We start from the raw sequence: 13,039 nt of genomic DNA on the forward strand, positions 1-13,039 counted from the left end.
TTTTGGCTATCCTGGAACTCACTCTGTAGGCCAAGTTGGCCTCTGCCTCCTGAGTGCTGGGGTTAAAGGCGTGGCATGTGCCAACAGACTTGGCAGAGGTATCTATATTTAAAGACAAAATTATAGTGTGCAGTTTTACAGTTTCCCAAGTTTTGAAGGACAGATGTGTTTCGGGAAGAGATAATGTGTTGGCCACACCTGAGGTCAATTTTGGGTAAAGTATTTATTAGAGGTGTCCAAAAGCTTAGAAAATCTATGGCTCACAGATTCCCTCAAATTATTTTTAGCTATTCAGTCTTTCTTTTCTTTTTGTTTTTAGAGACAGGGTTTCTCTATGTAGCTTTGGAGCCTGTCCTGGAACTCTGTAGGCCGGACTGGCCTGGAACTCACAGAGACCCACCTGGCTCTGCCTCCTGAGTGCTCAGACTAAAGGCATATGCCACCACCGCCCAGCTAGTTTCAGTTTTTATGTAGAAATGAAAACTCTGCTTCACCCTCTCCCTTCGGTACATGGAGAAGGTACACTGGGAATTTGATTTTGTTTCTTAAAAAATAAAGGTTTGAGGCGCTGGCTAAGTCATGGGGATCTGTAAACATGACCCAAGTTCACCTATCCAGAACCCAGGGGAAAAGCCAAGTTCAGCTATCCAGAGCCCCGGGGCGGTCGGCCGTGGGCAAGTTCAGCTACAGTCCCTTACAGTCTCAGGACTGGGAGCCAGAGACAGAAGGAATGTGGGGTCTTGCTGGCCATCCAGTCCAGCCAATTGGTGAGTTCCAGGTTCAAAGTAGTAAACATTTGAGGAAGGTGCCAAATGTAAATCTCTGGCCTCACATGCACTTGCACATAATCACACACAAGCCTACCTATTCATGCAAATACATAAACGGAGGAATAACGAATGTCTATTAATTTGGTTAAAAAGTGTAAAATCATAGGGTGAGCATAGTGGTGCATGCCTTTCATTCCAGTATTTACATATCTGGGAGTTCCAGTTGAGCCTGGTCTAGGTATAGAGTTCCAGGACAGCCAGACATTCGTAGAGAAACCCTGTCTCAAAATAAGAAAAACTGCAGGGGATGGCCCACACCTACGAGTATTTGGGCAACACAATTTGGATTCAATGGTTTTGTTGTTTTTTCCCCGAAACAGGGTTTCTCTGTGTAGCTTTGCGCCTTTCCCGGAACTGGCTTGGTAGACCAGGCTGGCCTCACAGAGATCCACCTGCCTCTGCCTCCCGGGTGCTGGGATTTAAGGCGTGCGCCACCACTGCCCGGCAAGTTTTTATTAGTAGAGTTTTGTTTTTCAAGACAGGCTTTCTCTATGTAACAGTCCTGCTGTCCTGGAACTCGCTTTGTACACCGGACTGGCTTAGAATTCACTGAGATCTGCCTGCCTTTGCCTTCCAACTGCTGGCTTTAAAGACCTGTGCCACCAACCACCTGGCCAGTAGTAGTTTTTTTGTTTGTTTGTTTGTTTTTAAGTTTATTATGTACACAAGAAGAGGGCGCCAGATCTCAATACAGATGGTTGTGAGCCACCATGTGGGTGCTGGGAATTGAATTCAGGAACTCTGGAAGAATAGGTGCTCTTAAGCTCTGAGCCATCTCTCCAGCCCCAAGTAGTAGTAGTATTTTTAAGGAAGACATGAACCTGGGTAGATAGGGAAGTGAGAGTGATTCTAGAATGAGTTTGGGGAGGGAAAGAATTTTACATTGGAAAAGTGGAGAAATACAAACAATCTGCTTTTGGGGCTGGAGAGATGGCTCAGAGGTTAAGAGCACTGACTGCTCTTCCAGAGGCCCTGAGTTCAATTCCCAGCACCCACATGGTGGCTCACAGCCATCTTTAATGAGATCTGGTGCCCTCTTCTGGCCTGCAGACACTATATATGTAATAAATCTTAAAAAAAAAAAAAAAAAGTCGGGTGGTAGTGGTGCATGCCCTTAATTCCAGCACTCAGGAGTCAGAGGCAGGTGGATCTCTGAGCTCCAGGACAGCCTGGTCTACAAAGCGAGTTCCAGGGCAGCCTCCTAAGCTACAGAGAAACCCTGTCTAGAAAAACAAAAAACAAAAAAACAAAAAACAAAAAAAAAGCAATGTTTATGGTGATCCAAGGGAATCATGCTAATAGTTCTTAAAATAATAAGGAAATAGACATTTTGGGAAGGGATATGTTGGTATACAATGCCAAAGTTTATTCAATAAATAGAAATTGGGGGACTGGAGAGATGGCTCAATAGTTAACAGCACATACTGTTCTTGCACAGGACCTGGATTCAGTTCCCAGCACCCATATGGTAGTCCACAACCATCCATAACTTCAGTCCAGGAGGGTCTTATATCTTCTTTTGATGTCGGTGGGCACCAGGCAAATGTGGTGCTCAGACATACATGTGAACAAAGCATTCATACACATAGAAATATGTCTAAAAAATAAATACAATAAAGACTTGTCTCCATGTGACTCCTGCCTTGATATGTTCTCCTTCCATACTATTTTCTAGACAAGCTCTATTTCTGATAGTCCCTGAATATTACTACACCTCTCACAAAAAGAAAAACAAAGTCCTTCAGACTCTCACATGTGTTCATGTGTTTGTGTTCAGGGATGCACTTACTATACCACAAAGTCAGAAGACAACCTGCTGGAGCTGATTATCTCTCTCCACAATGTGGGTCCTAGAGAATGAGCTCCAATAGTAGGCTCAGCAGTGAGCCCCTTTCTTGAGTCATCCTGTTAACCAATGTAAAATATTTCTTTTTTTAGAATTATTTTTATGCATATGGATGTTTTGCTTGCATGAATGTCAAGGCTTTGTGCGTGCAGTGCCCACAGAGGTCAGAAGAGGGCATCAGATCACCTGGGACTGGAGTTACAGAAGGTTGAGCCTCTATATGGGTGCTGGAAATCAAACCCAGGCCCTTTCGAAGAGCAGTCATTGCTCTTAACCACTAAGCCATCTCTCCAGCTCTATAAAGCACTCCTTTTGTGTGTGTGTGTGTGTGTGTGTGTGTGTGTGTGTGTGTGTGTGTGTGCGTGCGCGCGCGCGCGCGCGCGCGTGTTAAAGATTTATTTATTATGTATATGGTAATCTGCCTGCATGTATGTCCATGCACCCAAAGAGGGTGCCAGATCTTACTAAAGATGTTTGTGAGCCACCATGTAGTTGCTGAGAATTGAACTCAGGACCTCAATGCTCTTAACCTCTGAGCCATCTCTCCAGCCCTTTTTGTTTGTTTTGTTTTGAGACAGGGTCTTACTCTGTAGCCCCGACTGTCCTGGAACTCATTGTGTAGACCAGACTGACCTCCAGCTCACAGGGATCCACCTGCTTCTGCCTTCCAAGTGCTGGGATGAAACTATGCTTGGTTTTAAAGCATTCTTGACATGTACTTCCTTTTATTCAATTTGCAGGGGTAAAATGGATTAAGGAAAAAAAAAAAAAAGTAAACCTGGACCAGCCATCTACCCACCCAACATGTGCTTGACCTAAAAGTTGCTACAACAAAGAGGAATAATATTCTGCTGACCTGGTTTACCGGCTTATAAATATTCTGACCTCTGTCCCTCATGGACTCCAGCCGTACGTCTGTCCCAGATAGTCTCCTCCCCTAGCATTCTTAAATTTGCCAGTATTAAATTTGATGAGATTAGGAGAGAATGCTGTTATGGTGGTAGAGATTTTAAATCTGTGGTTCCCAGATTTCATGCATCATGAAGAAAACAAGGAGGGCTAGAGAGATGGCTCAGCAGGTTAGAGCACTTACTGTTCCAGAGGACTTGAGTTCAGGTCCCCAAACCTGTGTTGGGTGGCTCACCAATGTCTATAACTTCAGGAGATACAATGCCTCTTGTTTCTGGGGGCACTTGCACTCATGTGCATATACCTCCGAAACGCACACAAATAATGAAAAGTATAAAAATAAAGTCAGGTATTGTGATACGTACCTTTAATCCCAGCACTCCGGAAGCAGAGGCAGGTGGATATCTGAGTTCGAGGGCAGTCAGGGCTACACAGAGAAAATCCTGTCTAGAAAAATAACAACTAAATGACAAAAACAAAAAACAAATTGTATTAAAAATGAATTGCAGAGAAGAAAGCAAGGGCTATTCATTCCTGAATGTATGTATATATATATATATATATATATATATATATATATATATATATATATATATGGACTTTAAATATAATTTATTTTTATTTTAAAAAATTTTTGAAGAGAGGATCTCGGTAGCTCTGACTGTCCTGGAACTTGCTATGTAGACCAGGCTGACCTGGAACTCAGAGATCTGCTTGCCCCTGCCTCCAGAGTGCTGGGACTAAAGGTGTGTGCCACAATGTCTGATTTACTTAAAAAATTAAAAACAAAAAAACAAACAAAAACAAAAACCAGGGTTTCTCTATATAGCTCTGGCCATCCTGGAACTCACTCTGTAGACCAGACTGTCCCTGGACTCAGAGATCTGCCTGTCTCTGCACCGGAATGAGTGCTGGGATTTAAGGTGTAAGCCACCATGCCTGTTTTCTTCCTTCCTTCCTTCCTTCCTTCCTTCCTTCCTTCCTTCCTTCCTTCCTCCCTCCCTCTCTCCCTCCCTCCCTCCCTCCCCCCCTCTCTCTTTCTTTTTCTTTTTCTTTCTTTTTTTTTTTTTTTTTGAGCTGAGGACCAAACCCAGAGCCTTGTGCTTGCTGGGCAAGCACTCTACCACTGAGCTAAATCCCCAACCCAATGCCTGTTTTGTTTTTTTTTTTCTCTCCTTCAAAAAAGGAACAAAACAAACAAAAAATCTGAAACAACAAAGATACCTCACAAAAATGAAAATCAACACAAGCAAAAGGCCAACAAGACAAGAAAAAAAAAATGCCAAAGCAAAGCAAAACAAAAGTTTACAAAAATACCACCGAGTTTGTCTTGTGTTGGTCAACCGCTCCTGGGCATGGAGCCTGCCCTGGAGTGTGTTTGATACAACCAGTGAGACTCCACAGGAGAAAAGAGCCTTTCCCTTTGCCAGAGGTTAGCAATTGCAGATAGTTTTTTTAAAATGTGGTAAAATATATATGCCATGAAATTATTTAATTTGCAGGAACATGGATGAGTCTGAAGATCACCATGTTGAGTGAAAAACATAGATAAAAATTGCATATTTTCTCTCATATGTAGGATCTAGATGGAACTGGGAGGAGACAGGAACAAGCACAGTGATGTATTTATGAAAAGGTTATAATAGAACCAGTTAGCTTGTATGCTAACTTAAAAATTAGTTTAAGAAAGTATCGCCAGGTGGTTTTGGCGCACGCCTGTAATCCCAGCACTCAGGAGGCAGAGGCAGGTGGATCTCTGTGAGTTTGAGGCCAGCCTGGTTTACAAAGCGAGTTTCAGGACAGCCTCCAAAGCTGTAGAGAAACCCTGTCTCGAAAAACAATACAAAACAAAAAGTATCAACAGTAATAATACAAGATCTTCATGGTTGGATATTTATTAATATTTATTGATTTGTAGACACACCTGGAGGACATTATACTAAGGAAAGTCAGGCAGCTACAGAAGAGCTAGAAGTGTAGATCCCACAAAGGTGATGCACCGAGCTAACCATCTCAGAAAACAATAGGGGAGGACAGGCTTGCCTGGAACTGGGGCAAGCAGAAGTGGGTTGGAAGTCCTCACCATGTAAGATGAAAAAGGCCAGCAATACAGTAGTGTACATTGACGTATTGAGAACAGAGATTTCAGGGTGGTGATGTTGCCTGCCTTTAATCCCAGCACTTGGGAGGCAGAGGTAGGCGGATCTCTGAGTTCAAAGCCAGCCTGGTCTACAGAGTGAGTTCCCCACAGAGAAACCCAGTCCCTGAGACTGAAAGCAACCAAACTAAAAAATTCCCCAAACCCACCCACCCACCCACCAACCCACCCACCCACCAACCCACCCACCAACCCACTAACCCACCCACCAACCCACCCACCAACCAACCAATCCACCCTCCCACCCACCCACCCACCAACCAACCAATCAACCCACCAACCAACCAACCAAAACCCAAGAGCAGATTTCATGTTATATGGGTTTTATCATAATAAAAGTAGTATTATTAAAGTATGCACACATAACATAAAATTTGCTATCTTAATTTTTTTCAAAGTCATTTAGAGGAAACATGTTACAAGGCATTGACAATCAGGGAACAAGTGTGGGCCTCTCAGGGAACACTGAACCTGGGGCTGCAGCTCTCCTAGAAGAACCCACCAAGTGCTGGGTTTGATCCTCAGCATCACCCAGGGCCTGGTGACATTCTCCTGTAATCCCAGCACATCAGAGGTAACAGGAGGAAAAGCGGAAGTTTAAGGTCTTCTCACATCATCATGAGTTTGAAGCCTACTTACAGTATTCCGGGGGAGGGATCATTTTAAGTACACAATTAAGTATGCATTTACATTGTATTCATGGGGTTTGTTTTTGTTTTTGTTTTTGGCTTTTTGAGACAGGGTTTCTCTGTGTAGCCTTGGCTGTCCTGGAATTTACTCTGTAGACAAGGGTGTCCTTGAACTCAGAGGGCCACCTGCCTCTGTCTCCAAAGTGCTGGGATTAAAGACATGTGCCACCACCTAGCAGTTGTGGAGTATTCACCAGAGAAGACTGCTTGGACATGGGTTTAAGCCAATAGAAAGCCAACTAGTGAATAATCAGCCAGCAACTGGGTCTTTGGGATCCCAGTGTAGCCCTGAGTCTTTCTCATGGTGAGCTTTTAAGCACAAAAATATATCCTGAGTTGACATACTTCATTTAACAAGAACAGTTAGCCAGAAGTGGAATTAAAAAGGCCAAAAAGCAAGGTTGGTACATTTAGAGACTTCCCCAGAACTATATGGACTTTGATGGATCAGGCCTTTATTTTCATTTTGGCAGGTGGTGATGTCTACGTTCTGAGTTTTACACCCTGAATGGTACTTCCACCATGGAGTCAGTTGTATTAAGGTCTGGAGGCCTACGAAGACTGGGGCTCTGTTACAGTAATAATGAAATGAAATAGGTTTCTGTTGCTGTTGTTGTTTGGGAAGTGCTAGGCTTGACCCCAGAGCCTTCCGGATGTTAAACATGGTCTACTACTGAAGTATTGCTACAGCTCCAAATTTTTGAAAATAGTTTTACCTTCATCTCATAAATGTATGTAGGCTGTACTGCTAGTTGGTAGCAAAGTGAGACATTGAGCTCCATGTTTATTTAACTTGAAATTCTATTCTTACTTTCTACAGCCAGAAAAGCATCCTTTGGGTAATGTGTCTGAGCAGGATGCAAAAGATTTGCCAACCAGGGGCTGGAGAGATGGCTCAGAGGTTAAGAGCACTGGCTGATCTTCTAGAGGTCCTGAGTTCGATTCCCAGCAACCACATGGTGGCTCACAATCATTTATAATGAGATATGGCACCCTCTTCTGGAGTGCAGACACACATGCAGGCAGAACATTGTATATATAATAAAAAAAATAAATGTTTAAAAAAAAAAAAGATTTGCGGGTTGGGGATTTAGCTCAGTGGTAGAGCGCTCGCCTAGCAAGCGCAAGGCCCTGGGTTCAATCCTCAGCTCAAAAAAAAAAAGATTTGCCAACCAGCCAGGCAGTGGCAGTGGCACACACCTTTAATCCCAGCACTCGAGAGGCAGAGCCAGGTGAATCTCTGTAAGTTCGAGGCCAGCCTGGTCTACATACAGAGTGAGTTCTAGGACAGTCTCCAAAGCTACACGATGAAAAAAAAAAAAAAAAAAGATTTGCTAACCTTTTGATAAGAGATATTAGTTTAGAATAAAAAGGGTAACCAGGGACAGATGGTTGTTTCCATAGTGATGCTGTGATTGGGGTTTGGTTTTTCTGAGCCAGTTGTTTATCTCACATTATTCTAATTGTACCGAGTCTGCACACCATGTACTTTGTTATTTAAATAAAATCAAGCTGTTTTGTGATGTAATTTTATATTTTGCATTATACCTTTAATGGAGAACCAGTAATAGTACAGCTGGCCATAATGTAGACCAACAGGAAAAATAAGTGTAAGTGTAAGGAATCTAAACTCTGACTATATACTTCTCCTCCTCCTCCTCCTCCTCCTCCACCTATTTTTTCTCCTTCTTCTCCTCCTCCTCTTCCTTCTTCTGATTTTTTGTTTTGTTTTGTTTTGTTTTTTCAAGACAGGGTTTCTCTGTAAGCTTTGTGCCTTTCCTGGAACTCACTCTGTAGACCAGGCTGGCCTCAAACTCACAGAAATCCGCCTGGCTCTGCCTCCTGAGTGCTGGGATTAAAGGCATGTGCCACCACTGCCAGGCCCCTTCTTCCTTTTCAAGGGAAGAATGTATTACAGGCAGCTGTTTGGGGGAGGAAGCCACGTAGACATGTACAGTACAGGGTGTTTCCCTAATAGCCAGGAAAAGTTAGAAGATATCTGGGGGCTGAGGAGATGGCTCCGTTTTGTCATAGGATCTGAGTTTGGTTTCCCACTCCCATGTCTTCAGCTCTCCACCACCTGTAACTCCAACTCCAGAGGATCCACCTCCCTCTCCTAGTGTGCTCAAGCATCTATGCTCATGAGCACACCCCATAAACATACTGCCCAGAGCTAGACCTTGAATCCCAGCACTTGGAAGGCAGAGGCAGGTGGATCTCTGAGTTTCAGGCTAAACTGGTCTACAAAGTGAGTTCCAGGACAGCCAGGGCTACACAGAGAAACCCTGTTTTGAAAAATCTACCAACCAACCAACCAACCAACCACACAAAACCACACACATATACACATAAGAAATAAAAACAACTCTTTTAGGAAAAGGTATTTGCAAAGGAGTCAGGGTTCCAAGGCTGGGAGTTCTTAGGAACAAAGTCAGTCTTTTTTGGAGGCATTTGTATTTCCTGGCATAATATTCTTCTTCCCATTTCTCAGCTGAGTTTTATGCCTGCTTGGCTTTGCTGATTCCAAGTGACAGATTTTGATTTCAATTCTTTTGGCCAGCTGAGCTGGTTTTTCAATTCCAGAACTGGCCTACCTAATTTTTTTTCTTTTCTTTTTGTTTTTTGAGACAGGGTTTCTCTGTGTAGCTTTGGGACTTGTTCTGTAGACCAGGCTGGCCTTGAACTCACAGAGATCAGCTTGGCTCTTCCTCCCGAGTGCTGAAATTAAAGGCATGTGCCACCAATGCCCTGCTTTTCTTTTCTTTTTTTGAGACAAGGTCTCACAATTAGCCCTAGTTGGCCAGGAACACTTTATGTAAACTCACAGAGATCAGCCTGCTTCTGCCTCCTAAGTGCTGGGACTAAAAATGTGCATCATTATATACTTCAACCTACCTAATTTCCTTAAACCAGGACCCATAAAACTTCTGTTACTGGGTAATCTGTGACAGCTCCTATCCCACTTCAATCCATTCAGTAGTGGCTTAGGTAAGCAGTCACATGGTGTAGAACATGGACATTTAGGGCAGCAGAAGCCTGAGACAGGAGATACTTACAGGCACTAATATAACATGTATTTGTAGGAATGTCAACTGTCAGCAAGAGAAGGTACTTCTGGAGGAAAGAAGTAAGTGGAATGGGGGGATGTTTGTTGAATTGCAGGCATATGATATTGCTTTTAATGGAACAGTTCAGAGCCTTTTCTTTTTTTTTTTTGGTTTTGGTTTTGGTTTTTTGAGACAGGGTTGTAAATGCCCTGGCTATCCTGGGACTCTGTAGACCAGGCTGGCCTTGAACTCTTATAGATCTGCTTGCCTCTGCCTTTCAAGTACTGCAATTAAAGGTGTGTGCCACCACAGTCTGGCCAGAAAGCCTCTTTGTTGAATGTTCTTCGAGTTGAAACCTACAGGACATGAAGGGAAAAGGTAAGAGTGATGGGGTGAAGGAAGAAGGAAAAAAGACAAGACAAGGGGTTGGGGATTTAGCTCAGTGGTAGAGCCCTAGTTTCGGCCCTCAGCTCCAGTAAAAAAAAAAAAAAAAAAAAAGACAAAAAAGCCAGCTGAGCAGATTGAGAAGGCCAAAAGTGACGAGATGAATGTGGAGAATCGGAGTGTTAGGGAACAGAGTTTGCAGTACTTTGTGGGACAAGGGAGATCCTAGCCAGCATCTCCCAAGCTCCTAACACTAGCTACATGCCAAGAGGATGTGAAGAGTCTCAAAGTAGTTAGAACAGAGGCCAGGACAACTGTAGGAAGGTGGAGATGAGCTTTTGGTGATCCTGAGAACTTAACACTCCTGAAAATTACTACATTTATAGTCTACCTAAGTTTAGAGCCATGGCTCTCAATATAGCCAATAGATGACCAGTAACCAGCAGTTTGGGATCCTTTCGATACACTTTACTCCTTAGTCTTATGTAAGGAAGAAAACATTCATCATTGGAGTCCCATATTATCTCATATTCTTACAGCAACCTTGTGAGCTGGGCTTCCTAGATAGGAAAGCTAAATATCAAAGCAATTAAGAGCCTGTCGAAGTCACTGTCTACTAGTAGCTAGCCTATAATTTACAGCAAATATGTCATTTCCAAAGCCTATTGTTATTTCATTGCATTTTCTGGGTGATTATTCAACTGAAATGGTTAAGAGATACAGAGCCGGGCAGTGGTGGCACACACGTTTAATCACGGCACTCAGGAGACAGAGGTGGGCAGATCTCTGAGTTCCAGACCAGCCTGGTCTACAGAGTGAATTCCAGGACAGCCAGGGCTACACAGAGAAACCCTGTCTTGAAAAACCTATTACAAAAATGATACAGGGTCAGCAAGATGACTCAGCAGGTAAGGGTGCTTGCTGCCAAGCATGAGTACCTGAATATTCTTCATGATTTCTGCAAGTGTCCTCTGATCTCCATATGTATGCCATGGCTTGTGAGTTTCCACATACAGACAGACAGAAATAAATATAATTAAAAAATTTAAAAACTGCAACAACAAATTAATCCAATATAATATCATTAGTTTTACATTAGGTTGAGAAAGGAGGAATGCATTTTTTGAGGGGGGAAAGATCACAATATTACACTGAAGTACATTGAATTTCAGAGTTGAGATAATTTAGAAGCCAGTTCATGTGACACAACCAAGTCAGGAATCCTGTTACCAGCTTGATGAGATGTTATCCGGTTTTCACTGGAAACCACACTGGGGGTAGGAGAATATCCCTACCAGTTCTCAGCTGTCAGTTACTATTAGAGCATCACCAAATCCTTTATTCCCTTCAGTTTCCTTAGCTATTAAAGAATTAAGTATCTTCTTCACGGATCATTGACAGATAAAAGGAGACAGGAAGATTGAGTAATCCAGTCACGGAGGAGTGCAATGTTGGTCCTGTTCACAGTTTCTTTTATAGCCCGGCTACTTCACGTCCGGATTGTCACCTCTCTGTATTGTTTTAGCAACATCCTTAGGTTAAATCTTAGTGGTCACATAAAGTATGCCTTTTTCCTTTTCTTGACATCTTCACAGATACCCGATTACAGTTGAAGGAATTAAGAGATATGGGAGGAAAATTTTGTTCTATTGTTGAGCTGGGAAGCTGGGGTGAGTCATCTGTGTGAATCTCAAGAACTATTTAGATTGAATGAGTGGGTCAAAGATGATTTTCAATTCATAATGTGAAGCTCTGTCCAAAGTTGGAATGGTTATTTGGGAAAGAAAGTGTACTGTATACTGGTGATTTCATTAGCACTGGAAGGGAGTGTGTGTATGTGTCCTTCCTGCAACGACACTTGAACCCGAAAGGTGCTATTCCCTGCCACACAACAGGCAATTTGAAAGGCCATCAATCGCTACGAATGACTGGTCGAAGGTGAATACTATAAAAATAGCCAAGCAGCTTCGCTGGAACACCTAGCCTCTTTTGGGGAGGTGGAGACAAACTTCGGTCTTGTCTCTTCAGAGCTGGCCGCAAGATGGTGCTGGAGAGCTCGCACGCTACTGGCGGGACGCTCCTGGTTCACCCGTCCGGCAGAGAGACTACAACTCCCGGGGTGCTCTGGGAAAGGAGGCGGGGGGTCTCGGGGGAGGGAAGCGAGGGCGGGCCTTCCGGGTGTGTGTTTCCGGCGTCGGCGGCCGCGGCCGGGGACGGTGTGAGAGCGGTAAGATGGCGGCCGCAGCGGTGGTAGAGTTCCAGAGAGCTCAGTCTCTACTCAGCACCGACCGGGAGGCTTCCATCGACATCCTCCACTCCATCGGTAAAGGTCCTGGCGCCGTCCCCGCGGCCCCGCCGGCCCGGCGCGGCCTGTGTCGGTCGGAGGCGGCGGAGAGGGGCCGGGCTAGCCGGCTATGGTGCTGCTGACTCACTGTGTGTGAGGGGGGCCGGGCCGGGGGCGCAGGCCGCTCGGGGCCCCCGGGTGCCCTGTGGCTTCCAGTCGGGCGGGAAGCCCCGAAGCAGCCCGCGCGTCCACCTGCTGGCTGCTGACTCACGGTGGGCGCAGCGCAGCGTGGGGAGAGGGCCGGGCCGGGTTCACTACCCCTAAGGGTCCCGGGTTGTGGCCCGCGCGAGCTGGCCCGCGGCTGAGAGCCTCTGCTGGTTACACACTGGTCGCAGAGTGTGTTCTTGAAAGGCCCGGGCGACAGTCGCTCGGGACTGGCATTTCCCGCCGTTGTTATCAGCACAGGTTGCTCCGGGTGGGAGCGCGAGCGCTTCTCTTGGAGTTTTCTTCCGCGGGACGCTGGGAGCTGCTGCTTACCCCCAGCCCTTAGCAGCAGGCTCCAGCAGAAGAGGGCCACTTCTGGGTGTGGGGAGTTGAGGGGTGCCACACACCTCAGATTGGCATTTGGTGGAGGTGGCCAAGACGGTCTTCTGTCCGGTGTAGACAGTGAGGAGGCGAAGTGTCGGGGTGGGACCGCCGGGACAGAGGAGGTGACTAATTCTCCCCAGTAGGGGTTGAAGTTAGTTCAGAGTTAGTTGTCTGTTGTTCTGGGAACTCTTTGGAACCGGCCAGCCGCACATTGTTGGAGAAAAAGAAAATTTTAGCATCATAGTGTGATTGTCTTAGACCTGAGGGCAACGGGAAAGTTGAAATAGGAGCCTTCAGCCGGTGG

At 44.9% G+C, this 13,039-nt stretch overlaps 1 protein-coding gene across 1 annotated transcript in view; it reads left to right on the top strand.

The window, feature by feature from the left end:
- The first annotated feature begins 12,030 nt into the window (after positions 1–12,030).
- Psmd11 (proteasome 26S subunit, non-ATPase 11) overlaps positions 12,031–13,039 on the top strand; it is a 36,746-nt gene continuing 35,737 nt past the window's right edge. The window contains exon 1 of the mRNA XM_036197574.1: positions 12,031–12,186. Coding sequence (XP_036053467.1) covers positions 12,096–12,186 — 91 coding nt within the window. The 5' untranslated portion in view covers positions 12,031–12,095. The remainder of the gene's footprint in view (positions 12,187–13,039) is intronic.

Source organism: Onychomys torridus, chromosome 8 (genome assembly GCF_903995425.1).
Source record: "Onychomys torridus chromosome 8, mOncTor1.1, whole genome shotgun sequence".
NCBI classification, from domain to species: domain Eukaryota; kingdom Metazoa; phylum Chordata; class Mammalia; order Rodentia; family Cricetidae; genus Onychomys; species Onychomys torridus.